Source organism: Pagrus pagrus (assembly GCF_965226575.1).
Source record: "Pagrus pagrus genome assembly, chromosome: 24".
Classification (NCBI taxonomy): domain Eukaryota; kingdom Metazoa; phylum Chordata; class Actinopteri; order Spariformes; family Sparidae; genus Pagrus; species Pagrus pagrus.
In genome coordinates, this window is record NC_140206.1 from 4,483,694 (window position 1) to 4,506,680 (window position 22,987).

At 42.8% G+C, this 22,987-nt stretch overlaps 1 protein-coding gene across 1 annotated transcript; it reads right to left on the reverse strand.

Moving 5' to 3' along the window:
• Positions 1-17,902: 17,902 nt before the first annotated feature.
• LOC311253175 (nuclear receptor subfamily 4 group A member 2-like) lies at positions 17,903-22,987 on the reverse strand. The gene is made up of 8 exons (XM_084346959.1): positions 22,880-22,987; positions 22,719-22,774; positions 21,700-22,520; positions 19,867-19,996; positions 19,629-19,786; positions 19,331-19,530; positions 18,941-19,119; positions 17,903-18,569 (listed from the first exon to the last, which is right to left on the reverse strand). The coding sequence occupies exons 3-8, from the start codon at positions 22,513-22,515 to the stop codon at positions 18,322-18,324; spliced, it is 1,731 nt and encodes a 576-aa protein (XP_084203085.1). The 5' UTR covers positions 22,516-22,520; positions 22,719-22,774; positions 22,880-22,987; the 3' UTR covers positions 17,903-18,321.

Sequence of the window (22,987 nt, forward strand, 5' to 3'; positions counted from 1 at the left end):
CTCAGCCTTAAGCCAGCCTCATGAAACATTGTCCCTCTCACTAAAATATTCACCAAAAATACAAATTCCACCGGAATCCAACCAAAACCGGCGAGCCTCATTCCACCAGTGAGGAGGACATGCGTGTGCAATTTCGAGTCAATCGGTCAAAAGACGACCGTAACCCTAACCCTAGCCCCATAACCCTAACCCTAACCCTAACCCTAGCCTCAGCCTTAAGCCAGCCTCATGAAACATTGTCCCTCTCACTAAAATATTCGCCAAAAATACAAATTTCACCCGAATCCAATGGGGACTGCTGTGTCTCGTTCAGCCAGTATAGGACCACGTCTGGGAGAAATTTCGAGTCAATCGGTCCAAAGACCTGGAAGCTATTGAAAAAATCGGCCGACGTTTTCATGAAAAAGGCCATTTTTTTCTTTAAAATATTCACCAAAAATACAAATTCCACCGGAATCCAACCAAAACCGGCGAGCCTCATTCCACCAGTGAGGAGGACATGCGTGTGCAATTTCGAGTCAATCGGTCAAAAGACGACCGTAACCCTAACCCTAGCCCCATAACCCTAACCCTAGCCCCATAACCCTAACCCTAACCCTAACCCTAGCCTCAGCCTTAAGCCAGCCTCATGAAACATTGTCCCTCTCACTAAAATATTCGCCAAAAATACAAATTTCACCCGAATCCAATGGGGACTGCTGTGTCTCGTTCAGCCAGTATAGGACCACGTCTGGGAGAAATTTCGAGTCAATCGGTCCAAAGACCTGGAAGCTATTGAAAAAATCGGCCGACGTTTTCATGAAAAAGGCCATTTTTTTCTTTAAAATATTCACCAAAAATACAAATTCCACCGGAATCCAACCAAAACCGGCGAGCCTCATTCCACCAGTGAGGAGGACATGCGTGTGCAATTTCGAGTCAATCGGTCAAAAGACGACCGTAACCCTAACCCTAGCCCCATAACCCTAACCCTAGCCCCATAACCCTAACCCTAACCCTAACCCTAGCCTCAGCCTTAAGCCAGCCTCATGAAACATTGTCCCTCTCACTAAAATATTCGCCAAAAATACAAATTTCACCCGAATCCAATGGGGACTGCTGTGTCTCGTTCAGCCAGTATAGGACCACGTCTGGGAGAAATTTCGAGTCAATCGGTCCAAAGACCTGGAAGCTATTGAAAAAATCGGCCGACGTTTTCATGAAAAAGGCCATTTTTTTCTTTAAAATATTCACCAAAAATACAAATTCCACCGGAATCCAACCAAAACCGGCGAGCCTCATTCCACCAGTGAGGAGGACATGCGTGTGCAATTTCGAGTCAATCGGTCAAAAGACGACCGTAACCCTAACCCTAGCCCCATAACCCTAACCCTAGCCCCATAACCCTAACCCTAACCCTAACCCTAGACTCAGCCTTAAGCCAGCCTCATGAAACATTGTCCCTCTCACTAAAATATTCGCCAAAAATACAAATTTCACCCGAATCCAATGGGGACTGCTGTGTCTCGTTCAGCCAGTATAGGACCACGTCTGGGAGAAATTTCGAGTCAATCGGTCCAAAGACCTGGAAGCTATTGAAAAAATCGGCCGACGTTTTCATGAAAAAGGCCATTTTTTTCTTTAAAATATTCATCAAAAATACAAATTCCACCGGAATCCAACCAAAACCGGCAAGCCTCATTCCACCAGTGAGGAGGACATGCGTGTGCAATTTCGAGTCAATCGGTCAAAAGACGACCGTAACCCTAACCCTAGCCCCATAACCCTAACCCTAGCCCCATAACCCTAACCCTAGCCCCATAACCCTAACCCTAACCCTAACCCTAGCCTCAGCCTTAAGCCAGCCTCATGAAACATTGTCCCTCTCACTAAAATATTCACCAAAAATACAAATTCCACCGGAATCCAACCAAAACCGGCGAGCCTCATTCCACCAGTGAGGAGGACATGCGTGTGCAATTTCGAGTCAATCGGTCAAAAGACGACCGTAACCCTAACCCTAGCCCCATAACCCTGACCCTAGCCCCATAACCCTAACCCTTACCCTAACCCTAGACTCAGCCTTAAGCCAGCCTCATGAAACATTGTCCCTCTCACTAAAATATTCGCCAAAAATACAAATTTCACCCGAATCCAATGGGGACTGCTGTGTCTCGTTCAGCCAGTATAGGACCACGTCTGGGAGAAATTTCGAGTCAATCGGTCCAAAGACCTGGAAGCTATTGAAAAAATCGGCCGACGTTTTCATGAAAAAGGCCATTTTTTTCTTTAAAATATTCACCAAAAATACAAATTCCACCGGAATCCAACCAAAACCGGCGAGCCTCATTCCACCAGTGAGGAGGACATGCGTGTGCAATTTCGAGTCAATCGGTCAAAAGACGACCGTAACCCTAACCCTAGCCCCATAACCCTAACCCTAACCCTAGCCCCATAACCCTAACCCTAACCCTAACCCTAGCCTCAGCCTTAAGCCAGCCTCATGAAACATTGTCCCTCTCACTAAAATATTCGCCAAAAATACAAATTTCACCCGAATCCAATGGGGACTGCTGTGTCTCGTTCAGCCAGTATAGGACCACGTCTGGGAGAAATTTTGAGTCAATCGGTCCAAAGACCTGGAAGCTATTGAAAAAATCGGCCGACGTTTTCATGAAAAAGGCCATTTTTTTCTTTAAAATATTCACCAAAAATACAAATTCCACCGGAATCCAACCAAAACCGGCGCGCCTCATTCCACCAGTGAGGAGGACATGCGTGTGCAATTTCGAGTCAGTCAGTCAAAAGACGACCGTAACCCTTACCCTAGCCCCATAACCCTAACCCTAGCCCCATAACCCTAACCCTAACCCTAACCCTAGCCTCAGCCTTAAGCCAGCCTCATGAAACATTGTCCCTCTCACTAAAATATTCGCCAAAAATACAAATTTCACCCGAATCCAATGGGGACTGCTGTGTCTCGTTCAGCCAGTATAGGACCACGTCTGGGAGAAATTTCGAGTCAATCGGTCCAAAGACCTGGAAGCTATTGAAAAAATCGGCCGACGTTTTCATGAAAAAGGCCATTTTTTTCTTTAAAATATTCACCAAAAATACAAATTCCACCGGAATCCAACCAAAACCGGCGCGCCTCATTCCACCAGTGAGGAGGACATGCGTGTGCAATTTCGAGTCAATCGGTCAAAAGACGACCGTAACCCTAACCCTAGCCCCATAACCCTAACCCTAGCCCCATAACCCTAACCCTAACCCTAACCCTAGCCTCAGCCTTAAGCCAGCCTCATGAAACATTGTCCCTCTCACTAAAATATTCGCCAAAAATACAAATTTCACCCGAATCCAATGGGGACTGCTGTGTCTCGTTCAGCCAGTATAGGACCACGTCTGGGAGAAATTTCGAGTCAATCGGTCCAAAGACCTGGAAGCTATTGAAAAAATCGGCCGACGTTTTCATGAAAAAGGCCATTTTTTTCTTTAAAATATTCACCAAAAATACAAATTCCACCGGAATCCAACCAAAACCGGCGAGCCTCATTCCACCAGTGAGGAGGACATGCGTGTGCAATTTCGAGTCAATCGGTCAAAAGACGACCGTAACCCTAACCCTAGCCCCATAACCCTAACCCTAGCCCCATAACCCTAACCCTAACCCTAACCCTAGCCTCAGCCTTAAGCCAGCCTCATGAAACATTGTCCCTCTCACTAAAATATTCGCCAAAAATACAAATTTCACCCGAATCCAATGGGGACTGCTGTGTCTCGTTCAGCCAGTATAGGACCACGTCTGGGAGAAATTTCGAGTCAATCGGTCCAAAGACCTGGAAGCTATTGAAAAAATCGGCCGACGTTTTCATGAAAAAGGCCATTTTTTTCTTTAAAATATTCACCAAAAATACAAATTCCACCGGAATCCAACCAAAACCGGCGCGCCTCATTCCACCAGTGAGGAGGACATGCGTGTGCAATTTCGAGTCAATCGGTCAAAAGACGACCGTAACCCTAACCCTAGCCCCATAACCCTAACCCTAGCCCCATAACCCTAACCCTAACCCTAACCCTAGCCTCAGCCTTAAGCCAGCCTCATGAAACATTGTCCCTCTCACTAAAATATTCGCCAAAAATACAAATTTCACCCGAATCCAATGGGGACTGCTGTGTCTCGTTCAGCCAGTATAGGACCACGTCTGGGAGAAATTTCGAGTCAATCGGTCAAAAGACCTGGAAGCTATTGAAAAAATCGGCCGAAGTTTTCATGAAAAAGGCCATTTTTTTCTTTAAAATATTCACCAAAAATACAAATTCCACCGGAATCCAACCAAAACCGGCGCGCCTCATTCCACCAGTGAGGAGGACATGCGTGTGCAATTTCGAGTCAATCGGTCAAAAGACGACCGTAACCCTAACCCTAGCCCCATAACCCTAACCCTAGCCCCATAACCCTAACCCTAACCCTAGCCTCAGCCTTAAGCCAGCCTCATGAAACATTGTCCCTCTCACTAAAATATTCGCCAAAAATACAAATTTCACCCGAATCCAATGGGGACTGCTGTGTCTCGTTCAGCCAGTATAGGACCACATCTGGGAGAAATTTCGAGTCAATCGGTCCAAAGACCTGGAAGCTATTGAAAAAATCGGCCGACGTTTTCATGAAAAAGGCCATTTTTTTCTTTAAAATATTCACCAAAAATACAAATTCCACCGGAATCCAACCAAAACCGGCGCGCCTCATTCCACCAGTGAGGAGGACATGCGTGTGCAATTTCGAGTCAATCGGTCAAAAGACGACCGTAACCCTAACCCTAGCCCCATAACCCTAACCCTAACCCTAGCCTCAGCCTTAAGCCAGCCTCATGAAACATTGTCCCTCTCACTAAAATATTCGCCAAAAATACAAATTTCACCCGAATCCAATGGGGACTGCTGTGTCTCGTTCAGCCAGTATAGGACCACGTCTGGGAGAAATTTCGAGTCAATCGGTCCAAAGACCTGGAAGCTATTGAAAAAATCGGCCGACGTTTTCATGAAAAAGGCCATTTTTTTCTTTAAAATATTCACCAAAAATACAAATTCCACCGGAATCCAACCAAAACCGGCGAGCCTCATTCCACCAGTGAGGAGGACATGCGTGTGCAATTTCGAGTCAATCGGTCAAAAGACGACCGTAACCCTAACCCTAGCCCCATAACCCTAACCCTAGCCCCATAACCCTAACCCTAACCCTAGCCTCAGCCATAAGCCAGCCTCATGAAACATTGTCCCTCTCACTAAAATATTCACCAAAAATACAAATTTCACCCGAATCCAATGGGGACTGCTGTGTCTCGTTCAGCCAGTATAGGACCACGTCTGGGAGAAATTTCGAGTCAATCGGTCCAAAGACCTGGAAGCTATTGAACGAATCGGCCGACGTTTTCATGAAAAAGGCCATTTTTTCTTTAAAATATTTGCCAAAAATACAAATTTCACCCGAATCCAATGGGGACTGCTGTGTCTCGCTCAGCCAGTATAGGACCACGTCTGGGAGAAATTTCGAGTCAATCGGTCCAAAGACCTGGAAGCTATTGAAAAAATCGTCCGACGTTTTCATAAAAAAGGCCATTTTTTTCTGTAAAATATTCACCAATAATACAAATTCCACCAGAATCCAACCAAAACCGGCGAGCCTCATTCCACCAGTGAGGAGGACATGCGTGTGCAATTTCGAGTCAATCGGTCAAAAGACGACCGTAACCCTAACCCTAGCCCCAAAACCCTAACCCTAGCCCCATAACCCTAACCCTAACCCTAACCCTAGCCTCAGCCTTAAGCCAGCCTCATGAAACATTGTCCCTCTCACTAAAATATTCGCCAAAAATACAAATTTCACCCGAATCCAATGGGGACTGCTGTGTCTCGTTCAGCCAGTATAGGACCACGTCTGGGAGAAATTTCGAGTCAATCGGTCCAAAGACCTGGAAGCTATTGAAAAAATCGGCCGACGTTTTCATGAAAAAGGCCATTTTTTTCTTTAAAATATTCACCAAAAATACAAATTCCACCGGAATCCAACCAAAACCGGCGAGCCTCATTCCACCAGTGAGGAGGACATGCGTGTGCAATTTCGAGTCAATCGGTCAAAAGACGACCGTAACCCTAACCCTAGCCCCATAACCCTAACCCTAACCCTAACCCTAGCCTCAGCCTTAAGCCAGCCTCATGAAACATTGTCCCTCTCACTAAAATATTCGCCAAAAATACAAATTTCACCCGAATCCAATGGGGACTGCTGTGTCTCGTTCAGCCAGTATAGGACCACGTCTGGGAGAAATTTCGAGTCAATCGGTCCAAAGACCTGGAAGCTATTGAAAAAATCGGCCGACGTTTTCATGAAAAAGGCCATTTTTTTCTTTAAAATATTCACCAAAAATACAAATTCCACCGGAATCCAACCAAAACCGGCGCGCCTCATTCCACCAGTGAGGAGGACATGCGTGTGCAATTTCGAGTCAATCGGTCAAAAGACGACCGTAACCCTAACCCTAGCCCCATAACCCTAACCCTAACCCTAGCCTCAGCCTTAAGCCAGCCTCATGAAACATTGTCCCTCTCACTAAAATATTCGCCAAAAATACAAATTTCACCCGAATCCAATGGGGACTGCTGTGTCTCGTTCAGCCAGTATAGGACCACGTCTGGGAGAAATTTCGAGTCAATCGGTCCAAAGACCTGGAAGCTATTGAAAAAATCGGCCGACGTTTTCATGAAAAAGGCCATTTTTTTCTTTAAAATATTCACCAAAAATACAAATTCCACCGGAATCCAACCAAAACCGGCGCGCCTCATTCCACCAGTGAGGAGGACATGCGTGTGCAATTTCGAGTCAATCGGTCAAAAGACGACCGTAACCCTAACCCTAGCCCCATAACCCTAACCCTAACCCTAGCCTCAGCCTTAAGCCAGCCTCATGAAACATTGTCCCTCTCACTAAAATATTCGCCAAAAATACAAATTTCACCCGAATCCAATGGGGACTGCTGTGTCTCGTTCAGCCAGTATAGGACCACGTCTGGGAGAAATTTCGAGTCAATCGGTCCAAAGACCTGGAAGCTATTGAAAAAATCGGCCGACGTTTTCATGAAAAAGGCCATTTTTTTCTTTAAAATATTCACCAAAAATACAAATTCCACCGGAATCCAACCAAAACCGGCGAGCCTCATTCCACCAGTGAGGAGGACATGCGTGTGCAATTTCGAGTCAATCGGTCAAAAGACGACCGTAACCCTAACCCTAGCCCCATAACCCTAACCCTAGCCCCATAACCCTAACCCTAACCCTAGCCTCAGCCATAAGCCAGCCTCATGAAACATTGTCCCTCTCACTAAAATATTCGCCAAAAATACAAATTTCACCCGAATCCAATGGGGACTGCTGTGTCTCGTTCAGCCAGTATAGGACCACGTCTGGGAGAAATTTCGAGTCAATCGGTCCAAAGACCTGGAAGCTATTGAACGAATCGGCCGACGTTTTCATGAAAAAGGCCATTTTTTCTTTAAAATATTTGCCAAAAATACAAATTTCACCCGAATCCAATGGGGACTGCTGTGTCTCGCTCAGCCAGTATAGGACCACGTCTGGGAGAAATTTCGAGTCAATCGGTCCAAAGACCTGGAAGCTATTGAAAAAATCGTCCGACGTTTTCATAAAAAAGGCCATTTTTTTCTGTAAAATATTCACCAATAATACAAATTCCACCAGAATCCAACCAAAACCGGCGAGCCTCATTCCACCAGTGAGGAGGACATGCGTGTGCAATTTCGAGTCAATCGGTCAAAAGACGACCGTAACCCTAACCCTAGCCCCAAAACCCTAACCCTAGCCCCATAACCCTAACCCTAACCCTAACCCTAGCCTCAGCCTTAAGCCAGCCTCATGAAACATTGTCCCTCTCACTAAAATATTCGCCAAAAATACAAATTTCACCCGAATCCAATGGGGACTGCTGTGTCTCGTTCAGCCAGTATAGGACCACGTCTGGGAGAAATTTCGAGTCAATCGGTCCAAAGACCTGGAAGCTATTGAAAAAATCGGCCGACGTTTTCATGAAAAAGGCCATTTTTTTCTTTAAAATATTCACCAAAAATACAAATTCCACCGGAATCCAACCAAAACCGGCGAGCCTCATTCCACCAGTGAGGAGGACATGCGTGTGCAATTTCGAGTCAATCGGTCAAAAGACGACCGTAACCCTAACCCTAGCCCCATAACCCTAACCCTAACCCTAACCCTAGCCTCAGCCTTAAGCCAGCCTCATGAAACATTGTCCCTCTCACTAAAATATTCGCCAAAAATACAAATTTCACCCGAATCCAATGGGGACTGCTGTGTCTCGTTCAGCCAGTATAGGACCACGTCTGGGAGAAATTTCGAGTCAATCGGTCCAAAGACCTGGAAGCTATTGAAAAAATCGGCCGACGTTTTCATGAAAAAGGCCATTTTTTTCTTTAAAATATTCACCAAAAATACAAATTCCACCGGAATCCAACCAAAACCGGCGAGCCTCATTCCACCAGTGAGGAGGACATGCGTGTGCAATTTCGAGTCAATCGGTCAAAAGACGACCGTAACCCTAACCCTAGCCCCATAACCCTAACCCTAACCCTAACCCTAGCCTCAGCCTTAAGCCAGCCTCATGAAACATTGTCCCTCTCACTAAAATATTCGCCAAAAATACAAATTTCACCCGAATCCAATGGGGACTGCTGTGTCTCGTTCAGCCAGTATAGGACCACGTCTGGGAGAAATTTCGAGTCAATCGGTCCAAAGACCTGGAAGCTATTGAAAAAATCGGCCGACGTTTTCATGAAAAAGGCCATTTTTTTCTTTAAAATATTCACCAAAAATACAAATTCCACCGGAATCCAACCAAAACCGGCGAGCCTCATTCCACCAGTGAGGAGGACATGCGTGTGCAATTTCGAGTCAATCGGTCAAAAGACGACCGTAACCCTAACCCTAGCCCCATAACCCTAACCCTAACCCTAACCCTAGCCTCAGCCTTAAGCCAGCCTCATGAAACATTGTCCCTCTCACTAAAATATTCGCCAAAAATACAAATTTCACCCGAATCCAATGGGGACTGCTGTGTCTCGTTCAGCCAGTATAGAACCACGTCTGGGAGAAATTTCGAGTCAATCGGTCCAAAGACCTGGAAGCTATTGAAAAAATCGGCCGACGTTTTCATGAAAAAGGCCATTTTTTTCTTTAAAATATTCACCAAAAATACAAATTCCACCGGAATCCAACCAAAACCGGCGAGCCTCATTCCACCGGTGAGGAGAACATGCGTGTGCAATTTCCAGTCAATCGGTCAAAAGACGACCGTAACCCTAACCCTAGCCCCATAACCCTAACCCTAACCCTAACCCTAGCCTCAGCCTTAAGCCAGCCTCATGAAACATTGTCCCTCTCACTAAAATATTCGCCAAAAATACAAATTTCACCCGAATCCAATGGGGACTGCTGTGTCTCGTTCAGCCAGTATAGGACCACGTCTGGGAGAAATTTCGAGTCAATCGGTCCAAAGACCTGGAAGCTATTGAAAAAATCGGCCGACGTTTTCATGAAAAAGGCCATTTTTTTCTTTAAAATATTCACCAAAAATACAAATTCCACCGGAATCCAACCAAAACCGGCGAGCCTCATTCCACCAGTGAGGAGGACATGCGTGTGCAATTTCGAGTCAATCGGCCAAAAGACGACCGTAACCCTAACCCTAGCCCCATAACCCTAACCCTAGCCCCATAACCCTAACCCTAACCCTAGCCTCAGCCTTAAGCCAGCCTCATGAAACATTGTCCCTCTCACTAAAATATTCGCCAAAAATACAAATTTCACCCGAATCCAATGGGGACTGCTGTGTCTCGTTCAGCCAGTATAGGACCACGTCTGGGAGAAATTTCGAGTCAATCGGTCCAAAGACCTCGAAGCTATTGAAAAAATCGGCCGACGTTTTCATGAAAAAGGCCATTTTTTCTTTAAAATATTCACCAAAAATACAAATTTCACCCGAAACCAATGGGGACTGCTGTGTCTCGTTCAGCCAGTATAGGACCACGTCTGGGAGAAATTTCGAGTCAATCTGTCCAAAGACCTGGAAGCTATTGAAAAAATCGGCCGACGTTTTCATGAAAAAGGCCATTTTTTTCTTTAAAATATTCACCAAAAATACAAATTCCACCAGAATCCAACCAAAACCGGCAAGCCTCATTCCACCAGTGAGGAGAACATGCGTGTGCAATTTCGAGTCAATCGGTCAAAAGACGACCGTAACCCTAACCCTAGCCCCATAACCCTAACCCTAGCCCCATAACCCTAACCCTAACCCTAACCCCAGCCTTAAGCCAGCCTCACTAAAATATTCGCCAAAAATACAAATTCCACCCGAATCCAATAAAAACTAGTGTTTCTTCTTGAAATGAAAAAAAATATTGAAAAAAAGGGGGCGTTTTCACTAAAAATGATGATTTTTCTTTCTTTTACCTCAATTTATTGCTATTTGACGTCGTGGGAATGAGAAGCTTCAGATGTCTGTGGTGCGTTCAGGAGCAGCTGCAACAAATCCTACTGATTCTTCCTTTAGTTTAAAGGAGTGCTCTGTAGTTTTGGGGAAGAAGAGAAAAACCTAATTGACCGAAACAAACTAAATAAACCACCTGACCTCAAAGGACACGGTTTTACTTTGTTTATATGTGGCAGACCCTGCCACCTCTGGGACCTGAGTTTTTCTCTGAGAACAGCTGGTTTAGTCAGTTGTGGAAAAGATCAATATTTCTGAGTTTGTATCATTACCTCAGTAATATTGTCAAAATTAAAATTCTGAGGTTGAATTTCTTCTCCAAAACTACATAGCGCTCCTTTAATTGTCTTTGAGTTATATTAATATGACATGAGCTTCAGTTGGGTTTGCACAGAAATATCCTTCAGAGGGGTACTTTTTTACTTTGAGTACATTTCAGAGCCTGTAATCTATTACTTCTTTTACCATAGTTGTTTTTTTACACATGTATCTGAACTTCTCCTGGAGGAAAGAATATGTGGACCCTTTTTTTTCCAGGTATTAATGCAGTCACTCCCTTATTTCATTGGCACAGCAGGTTACATCCACTAGATGGGGTCCTCATCATCTTGATTTAATCCAACACTACTGTATATACAGTTGAAAAGGAAATATCCTCTGGCTGTGATTGTTATTGACATCATCTGAGCCCAAACGTGGACTTTGGAGGAGTGCGGGTCATTTGGCATTGATGTCAGCAGAGAGGACAGGAAATGGGGGATGGGAGACTCTAACATGTAAACACAAATTCCTGGCTGGACATGAACCAGAAATTTAAAGGAGCAGGTCACAGTTTTTGCTTTGGTTGGAGCTCCTAATCTGTAACAAACTCTTTCAACACATGTTTTTCTGACTTTATTACTACCGTGAAAGAAATCTGGTTTGCAAACAGGTCATTTTGAATGTGTGAAACTGTTTTCCCCTCTTGTTCTGTGATGTTTTGAAGTCATAAAAGCATTATCAGTGAGATTGTAGATGAGAGTTTTATTACATTTTTTATAAAACAAGAAAGAAAAAATGTAGTTTAAGCCTCCATCTCTGCTCGTTTGTGAACTTCACCTGTCCGTCACCCTTTATAGGAATGCAAAGCTGCTCCAGGAGCCGTCAGAGGCCTGAGCTCATCGCGCCAGGCCCTCGGCTCTGAATGTAAACGTCCTCATAATCCTCAAACAGACCCCTGAGTCCTCCAGAGCCTATAGCTGCATCCCCCTGAACTGCTCAGTCCTCTTCAAACGCTCCCCTAAGCATCTTTTTTTTTTTTTTGGAAAGGGGAGATAGTTTGCGATAGACGGATAATGGAGATCTTTTTCAAGTGTTGTGTTTCGTCCTCCTCCCCCTCGGAGGAGCACAGATTACTTTTCTTTTACATCTTTCTCAGACTGAAAACTATTTTCTTCAGCTCACTTCTGCTGACAGTTTGGCAGCTTCTCTTCGTCCTGTCGCAGCAGCTGAATAAGTCTCCATTTTAAGTCATTTAGTCAAATCAAGGAGAAAAAGCAGCATGTAAACACACTTGGACAGAGTTTTGCAGGTTCAAATAGCAAAAAATATTTTTTAAAAAGGGTTTTCCAAAGGTTTCAGTTGGGTGTTTTCTGACTCTAAAGAGGATTATTACAGATTATAGAACATTAAAGCCACAAATTTGAAATATTCATCACTAATTTATGAGTGTAACATTACACAGCATTGTTTAAAATCAGCCATCAACACTGGAAATTGTTGTGTCGGTCGGATTTGAGACATAAAAATCAAAATTGTGATCTGTTGGGTTGTGCTACAGCTCAAAACAAGAAGAGGGTGCTGTTCTGTCAGACTTCAAATGAAGCTTCAAGGTAATCATGAAGGTAAACTTCTGCAACATTTTCATTAATCAAGCTTGTTCTGGATTATTCTCCTTACGTGATGCAGTAAATCCCTGTTCCCAACTTCCTGTTAATAAATGATCTCACCTTTGGGTTTAAAAGCTTCTCGTTGCCTCACCTGGGATCCTCTGTTTACTCTTTCCCCGCCGCACAGCTGAAATAATCCAATCCACTGATTCAAGTGTTTGGACGACGGCTAGCTGTTAGCAGAGAATGCTAATTTCAGGGACTCCCTGAAGGATTTAGCCTCAAAAATAAGGAACTCTAATCCCTTCCAATTATTATAAGTCTGTTGTTGTCGATGACAGGAAGATGTAGAGGAGGACCCTTCATCCTGACATAATACTAATCTGTTCTAATACAAAACCCACTGATAGCTTCTTAAACAAACAAAGCTCTTAGAGAAAGACTTTATCGTGCAGTGGTCTGTTTGCTGACATACAAATACAGAGATTCACAAAGAACAGCTTGTTATCTTCATAAATTAAACTTTATTGGAAAGGGAAACACAAAGAAGTGTGTTAATTAGCTTTAGCTAAGGTTTTCTAGCTTGAAAGCTAACTACTAGCAGTCATCGCAGTTCTGTTTTCACCTCAGTTTATGGTGCTTATGAGTTTTTTAACACATCCTTGTACCTAAACGACTGAATACATGGATGCCAGTGACTCCTAAAACGATGTATGCAGTATCACCATTCTCAAAACAACATGACCGTTAGCGTACCAGCGATAGACGTACAAGAAAACATTGTAGTTCAGCCCAGACGTTACGTATGGACACCAAACCTTAAAGTGTCAGTATTTGATGACTCAACAATCAACTATTTTTCTTCACCTAGAGTTGTTTTAATTCAGTTGTGAACAAAAATGTCAGCCTAGTTCACAAACTTGAGTTAGAAGTTTTTTGTTTCCATAACCAAGTTTGTTGTTTTAGAGAATAATGGTGGATTAAAGTCCAGTTTGCTTGAGATCTCTGTGCTCTTAATAATTATTAGTTATTGTGAAAACACAGGTGCTTGTAATGAGGGTGTTGGGTTAATTAAAAGTGAATTGTCTCAGATCATAGCAGTACGTTTTCTAGAAATTACACTGAGGAACTCAAGATACTTAGATAATAGATTTCTTTACATAGTGGCTTGTAAATCTCTGTTGGGAAGTTACTAATGTCTCATAATTAATATTGTTTTGAGTCATATTTAAAAGCTTGAAATAATCATTTTAAATAAATGATGATAAAAAACTGTGTTAATATTAAAACTGAACTAATTCTGGTTGCACAGGGTTGTTTTATTTAAAAAATGCAGGTTTTATTGATCAAGTGTTGTCTGTGGGTCTCAAAAAGTGGTTTAAATTATGATTAATTCAAGTTGGAAATTGCATTTTTCCTTTAAAAAAGTTCAATCTGAATTTATCATAACAGTTTATTGTCATTATCCATCATCAAAGAGAAGGTTTGGTTGTTTTTACTAACAGTGGATGTTGAAATGTAAAAGATTTGATCTTGTCTTCCCAAGAATGGATCAATCAAAAGTTACACGTCTGTCTCAGTTATAATTAAAACAAATATTGGAGCATCTGCTCTGTAATCTGTAATAATCTGTAATGGATTACATGTTGAAAGTAACCGGGTGTCCCTGCCTGTAAATCCGTCTTGATGCTGCCGGTCTCTGGGCTGCTGGTGATAAGGGTTAAGCTGTATTGAAGCTGGATGGATGCAGAGATCAAAGTCGGCGGTCAGAGCCTCTGAAAAATCCCACAAGTTGTGCTCTCGAGATAAAAAATACTTGATGCTCCTCAAAACCGGCCCGAGGGAGGGCCACGAGGCTTCAGGGTGCCCCCGAAAAAACAACCTGTTACTGCTGCAAGTTGAGCTGTTGATTGAGACATTTGGTAAAACCTCAGACGGGTGAGGATGGTCCTGTTGTTGGGAAGCAGCTGAGTTATTTCTAAAATCTTGAATATTCCTTATGGAGTTCTGAATGGTGAATCATTCGCACTTTATTTATTGTCACTGTAATATTTCTATGGCGCATAGGGGACCAAAGTGTGTCTCTCTACATAGCACACACATATTATAATGACCTGACTGTACACTACATGGCCAGAAGTATGTGGACACCACTCCTGTTCATCCTAAAGGTGTTGGATGGGGGATGGGAGCACATTATTGTCTAAAATCGTATTTTCTTTTGCTGTAGCATTAAGATATCCCTTTGTTGGAACTAGCCCTGACCATCAAAGACAGTAGGGGAGTCCATCTATAACAGGAAGTGTAAGTCCTGTAATATTACTACCAGCGGCTCTTTTGAAAATGATAACCACATCTCAACCTAATTTTACACCTCCCTAAATCAGGGAATACAATTTAAATTATTGCTTTGAATATTTTTTTTGATTATGTCTTCTGAAGTGTCAGAAAACAGTCAAAATCTCCATTAGTTTGTCTTTAAGTGTCTTGTTTCATCATTTAAATGAGGAACCAGGTAAATTAAATGTAATTTTTTTTAAACAGGGGTCTAAAAAATGGCACTTTTCTATGTATAAATTCTTAAGGAGCGTGACCTCAGCTCTCTATGTGTCAACAGGTAGTGTCTTTGGCAACTGATATGTGGAAAAAATGCAGGAAAGTCGCTTTCATCCTGTCTGTCCTGCCGACTCTTTATCGTTATGTGATGCGATTTCGAGTGAAAACTTTGTCTTCGTCGCTTCTGCTTTTGTGTTGTTGTAGTTAGCGTGACGTTTAACCCTCCTGACTGGGAGTGAGAGCCAGACAGGGTCCACTATTCACTGATGGTGATGACGTGAGCAAAAAACTTCTGTTTGTCACTTTCCACGCTGCATGTTGGGTCAGGATCTCATTGGATGGATACAAAGGTGGTGTAAAGGTGAGCTTTTTGCTGCTGAACCATCAAAATGAGTTTGAAGCTGATCATTTTAAAGTAAAAAAGTCACATAATGTTGCTTTAAGTACATTAAAGTAGCAATACTACAATGTAGAAATACTACGTAAAGGTCCCACATCCAAAAAAACATCAAAATATATTTAAAATACCAAAACTACAAGTATTTTACATCATCTTCAAATACACTGGAGTTTAGCAGTGGCCTTATCACATTCTGGTAATATCCATACCTATAGAGTAGCTATAGGAGCTAGCACTGTAATCCTGCTGTGAAACATCTGATATTATATTATACTCCCTCTCTACCTGTCAATCACCATCATCGCCAGAATAAATTGGACTTTTCTCCGATACCGCCATCGATTCATTTCTATCTCCGCCCGCCACGGCGGAGCATCGAACAGCCTCCACTATTTATTGATCTGCCGGCCCATTAAAACCTTCTCGGGAACATCATCCTTTTTTTTTTTTTCTTTTTTTATACAAGACCTTTCTCGAACCACGAAATCAATTCTTTCTGCCAGGGAGAAGAAAAAACATGTCACATTGTTGCAGGCGAGGACGAGGATGATTCAGAACGATTCAATTTCTCCCGGGTGATCTGATTATTTGACTCGTAAGGATTTGTTTGTTCACTGGAGGTCTTTTAGAGACAAAATTAATGGTTTTATTTCTCGACATACTGACGAGCTCTCGCCACATTTGCTTCACTGATCAGCAGCTGTGTGTTCACGTATGTCTTGTAGACTTTTCTCCTGACTAACAGCAGCAGAATCAGACTTCTTTAATGCCACGTCTAACCACAGGGCTGCAGAAATGTCAGGCAGCCAGCGGCCATTTTAACACACACACTTCTTACTCCGTCTTTTTTACTTCACGTCTGGCACGAGGATGTATGAACGCATCTGTCAGCTGCCTCTCTGTGACATATTGAGGGTTAACTTCACCTTTGACCTTGATTTACACCTGCAAATATGTAGATTATGGCTGGTTTTACAGCAGAATTTGTCAATTTCTCCCCAAACTTTGTCTTTCTTGTATTTCTTTTTGCTAAAAAAATGCAAAAAATAAAGAATGAAAAAGAGATTTTTACTCGTTTGCCTGTGTGAATTTTCAAAAACAGCAAAAAAGTGAAAACATCTCATGCTGAACTAGTCTGTTATTTACTATTTTTAATCATTTCTATGAAATTAATTGAATTGTTTTCATGTTTCTTGTATTATTTTATACTCAGGTCTCCCTTAAAAAATCAGATATTAACCTCACCTTCTCGAATACAGATTATATAGTGTTTTACTTAACGTGTGTTGTTTAATGTGTTAGCAGAGAAAAGCTGTTTTTTTTAACTACATAATAGATTTTAAAAATTATTTTTTCAGATTTTAATGTTATGTTTTCTGTGACTGGAAATACATCCGTCAGCTCCAGTGGACCTTGTGCACCACAGGGTGTGTTCTGCCTTTTGCACAATATATTTAGATAACATCTTAATCAAATCAATTTTATTTTGATAGCCCATAATCAGAATCACATCCTCGGCCCTCGATTTGAGTGAAGAAAAACTTTAAACAGTGAAATAAAGATGGAAGAAACAGGACAAAATCACAGTTTACAAATTTCAGTGAAGGAAGATCTGATAAAAATGACGTCTGTCTACTCAATCTTGTTGTTTGATGAAACTATTTAAGTGTAAATCATATGAATATTCTTAATAAAAACAAACAAACACACAAAATAAGGCAGAATCTAAATAGGCAGAATATATCCTGAGGTGCAGAACGTCCACCGGAGTGAAGTGGAAAAGAAATCTTCAAGAAAAATGTCTGTTAAAAATATTTCTAACACCTTATTTAGCAAAACAAAACAAAAAAACATTTTACCTGTCTGGGTTTTTAAGAAAAGAAGAGGGTTTAACAGTTATTCCAGAGGCACTTGGTGCATTTTGTCTCGTGGATCTGCGACCTGCTGATTGGGACACAATCCTCCAAGTTGAAGGTTGAAATGGAGGCATGAAAGGTTAAATATAAGAAATAATAAGCCTACATGACCTGAACAGACAGAACAGCCTCTTATAACAGCTATGAGTTGGCAGAATAAAATAAATCACACACAGGCTGGAATTAAATTAAATTATCTGCATTGTTTCACTGTATACCTCAATATAAAACAAGGTTTGTTATGAGGAGAAATATCTTTAACTTTTTATCTCACCATGTTTTAAAAGCAGCAGACATTTTAAAAAGTGTTGCCTATAAAACTACAACCTGCATTCAATCTTACCAATGTTTCATTTAACTGTAAAATAATTACATGTCTCCAGATTAGCATTTTATATCAGAAAATAAATGTTATAAAAGTAAAAATGAACAAGTTTTAATTGATATTTATGATGGATGACATCATTTTCAAAAGTCTTCTTCCTGTTTTCTGTCTCAAAAATAAAATAAAACAAATAAATTAATAAAATAAATAAATTCCAGCAGTAATAAGGATCATTTATTTATTAAAACATGGACAATGACAGTTTAGCACTCTGAGAACACAACAGTCTAATGAATATTAATATATTAATCACTAATATGTGTTAAGAAAACCCTATCAAAACCGCCTGCATACAGAGTGAGAGGCAGAAAAATGTCAAATGGAGTTAAACAGGCTGTTTAACCTGTTAAACATATAAAAAATAAAATAAAGTAGGAATATAAATGAGCAATAAAATTGGTCCTTTTGATCCTCCTGTAATCAGCACAGTGAAAAAGTCCCCAACACTGTTCAGATGTTGGTCGATATTAAGGAGGATTTTACAGATAAGTCGTCACAATTCTTCGATTATTTGATTCGTTTTGAGGAAAAATGTTTTTTATGCAGTGCACAGACGTCAAACTGTCAGGAACGACTCCCGAGATTAAAACAAAACAAGTGGATGAGAAAGAAACGTCCCCCATGTGTGTCCTCTCGTGTCTCTAAAATGGCAGCGTGTCGAGGAATAACTTATCTATGATGGCGGGCGGCGGCACCAGATCCTCCAGCTTCAGGTAGAAGATCCTCTGCAGGCCCTGGATGCACAGAGTGCGGAGTTCACGCAGTTTTTCTAAAAGTCTGGACAGATGGTTCGACCAACAGTGCGAGCCTCCGTCGCCCTCCTTCAGACACTTGACGATGTTGTTCTGCAGCTCCTCCACCTTCTTCGGCTCCTTCAGGCCGTGTCGCTCTGCAGCGTCCGGAAAAAATCACATTTCACACAAACATCAGGAGTGAAAATCAATATTTTTTCTCTGATAGGCCAACTCTCCGGCCTGTCCATGGTGGCCTCCTCGCCCGGATTTACCTTCAGGAGCACTCAGTCCTGATGTGTCCTACATGATGTCTGGCCCTTAAACATTACATGGTTTACAGCCAAGAAAGGGTTACTTCGTCTTACTTAAAGCTGCATCTCTCTGCACAACTTGATTGCAACATAAAGCTGCAGATATGTGAATAAATGTGGGATATTTTTAATTTCCTAATCCTGGACAGTACTGATATAAATAGACATAGACAGAAACAACGACGTGAGAGCACAAGTGTTTTTGAGCGTCTCACCGTTGACCAGGGCGAGGGTGCATATGCAGGAGAAGGTGGACACATCCAGGTTCATCCTCTGCAAATTAGCGGAGAATTCGACGATGCTGTCAATCCACTCCCCAAAGCCCCGCAGGCACTGGAGCCGGTGCCACACCGAGCCGTCGCAGAAGATCAGCTTCCCCTCCTCTGGGCTGGATCTGAAAGAGTATGACAGCTTGTTAGAGGTGGATATAAACGGCCTGGTTACACTTTGACACACAAAATTGATGCAGAGATTTCCATTCCTGAGTGTTGTTGTGTTTAAAGGCCAATCCATCGACAAACATATCTACATGCTATGGACAGACCTCCGACCTGAGGTGCATCGTCCAAATAAGCTGAGAAAAAGTCCCTTTGTGTTTTCTTTACCTGTACGACAGTCGTAAAACAAAGAGCTCCAGGAAAGCCGAGTAGAAGAGGAGGTCTTGGTCGTGTTTGGGTAAGGAGGTGAAACCAGGGATTTTCTGTGCCCAACCTCGAATCACCTCCATCGATCTGGTCAGGAGGTCGTAAAACTGCCGAACGTGCTGAGCGTCGTCTTCTAGCAGGCTTCCAGGACTCTCCTTGAACTGATAATAGGTCACCAATGAGCAGAAAAGAAAATATATCAATTACAACACATAACTCCTCACTGGTAAAGCAATGAAACTATGCCCACATTTCTTACTTTAAAGCAGTCAAGAAGAGAAGGTGGAGGATTCGATTCCACGTGTGCCTTGATGAGGGCGCTCAGAAGGGTGCCGCCAGGTGAAGACGAGTCCGAAACAGCTTTCGGTTTGGATGGCAGGCGACCCCTTCGACCTTTCAGATTGTCCGTCCTCACCACTGCAGAGCATGAGGAGAAATCAGTTGAACTGACCCCGACTGTCATTTTCAAAACAAGTCTTTAAGGTGTATTGGTTTACCTTCTTTAACCATTCCCACTACAAGGCACTTCTGGAAGCGACAGTATTGACATCGGTTCCTCCTACGTTTGTCCACAGGGCAGCTTTTGGCAGCCAGACACACATATTTGGCATTTTTTTGTACAGTGCGCTGCATGGAGAGAAAAAAAAACAGATATAAATACTTCTCAGAACAAAACACCTGATTTTGAGTTCTGTGGTATGAACCTTTACTGACACAGAGACCTAAAATTATGTGATGTAGTGTTACATCTTAAATGTCTTCCTCTCCACCTCCAACCAAACTCTCCAAATATATTCCACTGTCAGAAAACGTAAAACAATACGATAATATGTGGTACGATACAGTACGGCACGATACAATGCAACACGATCGATACGATATGATACGATGCAATTCGGTACCATACAATACATACAGAACGTTGAGATCGAGATGGTATAGTACGATATGACACGATTCGGATTGATGCGATGCGATGGGATGCAGTAAGGTACAATACAATACCTTAAGATCAATATGTTATAGTACGATATGATATGATACAATCCGATTGTTACGATACGCTAAGATCGATACGGTACAGCACAATACGATATGACACAAATCGATTGATACGGTACGATACGATGTGATGGGATGCTGTGCGGTACGTTATGGTGCAATACGGTATGATACAGTAAGGTACGATACGATACAATACAATGCGCTAAGATCAATATGGTACAGTACAATTTGCTGCGATGCGATTGGATGCTGTACGATACAGTACGAAACCATCACTCGGTGCAATACAATAAACTAAGATCGGTACGATACGATACAGTGCAATGCGATACGAAATGAAACAGTAAGACATGGACACCTGTTCTTTTAAGGGTTCTATGGTGTGACATTTTATTTGCACAAAAAGGATGGAGATCCCGTGGTCGAGTATTATATCTTAAATATTTCACTATGCTCTGAAAACCTCTCCGACTGTGTGCCGCTGTCAAACAAGAACCATCTGGGTTTTTTGGACACTTCCTTTGCTGGACTTTGGAACCAGTTATAACGGCATCTTGAAAGAGCACAGTATTGGTCTATACAGAACCAATATCATGGTGTTGAGTTGATCTGACAACAAGGGTGCTTTTTACGGGTCTATGAGAGATGGTCTGATCCGGCTCGCTGAACCTTTTTGAAAAGGTCTTGAACAGTCCTTCAGAAAATGGTTCAACATGGCATCTTTAAGACCCATTTTGTTACACCAAAGTAAAAACTCTTAAATGCTCTCTTGAAAATGATAATCAAACAGCAGCTCTCCTGCTCCTGTGGGCCATCTTAGGCGGTATAAGGCATTCAGCCGGCGGACAGGGCAGTCTGGGTAAATACAGGGTCGTGGTCAGTCATAATTTGGAGGATCGCCCCCGGGAATCTCCCTCGGAGAGGAAAAGGGGAGGTTTATATTCACGGCACGTTGGTGGCCGTTTTCATACAGGACATTTGGCCCTAACACGCGCGTGTCAAGAGATCAAAACGTGCATCTGAAGCGTAATGACCAATTTAGGAGGCCAGTCAGGGGTCCCAGAAGGATTTTTATATTATAGCTTATTACTGGAATTAGTGTTTTATTAGGAGACAGTGTGGCTCTGAAGTCTTCTTTATACGTGGACAGAAAAATGTGAATATATCCTTCAGATTTTCCTTCAGATTTTCATAAAAGCCGGATAAGATCACTGTTTTTGTCCTTTTTGACTGACACTTTCACATGTATTAATTATGTTTATTACATCAGCTGCCTCCAGATATCCAAGTTGAAGCGTTAAAATAAAGTGTCACCCAGAACAAACCTTGAAGAAACCCTTGCAGCCCTCGCAGGTGCGCACTCCGTAGTGCTGGCATGCTGCGTTATCACCGCACACCGCGCACAGCCCCTCCGTGCTCAGCGCTGCTCTGCTTGCACCTGACGACGTCTGGTAGTCCATGAAGTGGTGACCGAGCTGGAGCGGGTGAGGAAATCCCACTCCGGGCTGCTTCCCGAGCGCGCTGGAGCCCAAAACCCCGGAGCCGTCCAGCGGCTGGTGCGCCCCAGCTGCGTCCAGGTTCATGGACACGTGGAGAGACCCGTCAAATTTCATCTGGCAGGTGGAGAAGCTCTGCTGCTGCGCGTGTTTGAGCGAAAACAGCGAGAATCTGGAGAGAGTGTTTTTCCTGTGCGCTGCGGCTAAATAGTCCGGTCGAAAACTGTACAGAGAGCCGGAGTCCTCCCATAAGTGCCCCGGTGGAGTCTGGAAGTTGGGTGCGTGTGGTGAAGGAGAGCGGTAATAATAAACAGAGCCCGGGGAGGAGAGCAGCTCCTCGGATTGATGATGCTGGTTCGGCTGATACCGGTGCGCATCCTCCATCTTTACGCACGGAAGCTCCCCTTGCACCGGCATCTGGAAGAGACACGGCGGCTTCACGTCGTAGCAGGAGCCGTAAGAGTCCCCCAAAGTGGCAAAACTGGGACCTGATGTCGCAGCCGAAATTTCACTGTTGGTGAGGTCCATGCTGAACTTGACAAACTCCGGGGTGAGGAAGTCGCAGCTGCGCTCTCCGCCGGCGCTCTGAGAGGCCGGGCTGGCGCCTTGTGGAGAGGAGCCGCACTGGGTCTGGACACACGGCATGGCCCCTGGAAACATGGAGAAAATGAGTCAGTCTGAAGTGGATAGAGTAGGCAAGTACAATAAACATTCATTTAAAAGGGTTTCTTTGTAATTTTGCTCATGATTATTTGAAAAAAGTCATTTGGAAACAAATGACGCGCTCGTTTTCCCACAAATTCCCACAAATACGACCTTAAAACAGCAGACTTTAAATAGATTATTACCTTAAAGCTTTAGTTGTATTGTCTTCTACAGTATGCTATTGTCCGCTCGACTTTGCCTGGTATGACACAAAAACATCAGAGCATCACTTGCAAGCTTTTCACTGACATTTATCCATCAATGTCTTCATGAAATTAATCAAGAAAAGTCAAATAAACATTACCTCAGACTTCTATCCAGTGCAGGAGAACAGTGACAAGTAATCCCATATTTGCTGGAGTGTTGTTCTCAGGATCTGTTAAAGCTTTAGCTGCTGTGACCAGAAAAGAAA

Bases quoted from the DNA above. Each gene is read 5' to 3' on its own strand.
- LOC311253175 (XM_084346959.1), bottom strand. From the start codon at position 22,515: ATGCCGTGTGTCCAGACCCAGTGCGGCTCCTCTCCACAAGGCGCCAGC. The intron at 19,787-19,866 runs GTAAACCAATAC...CATGCTCTGCAG, and splicing joins AGTGGGAATGGTTAAAGAAG to TGGTGAGGACGGACAATCTG. The intron at 18,570-18,940 runs GTGAGACGCTCA...CGGACGCTGCAG, and splicing joins CACCCTCGCCCTGGTCAACG to AGCGACACGGCCTGAAGGAG.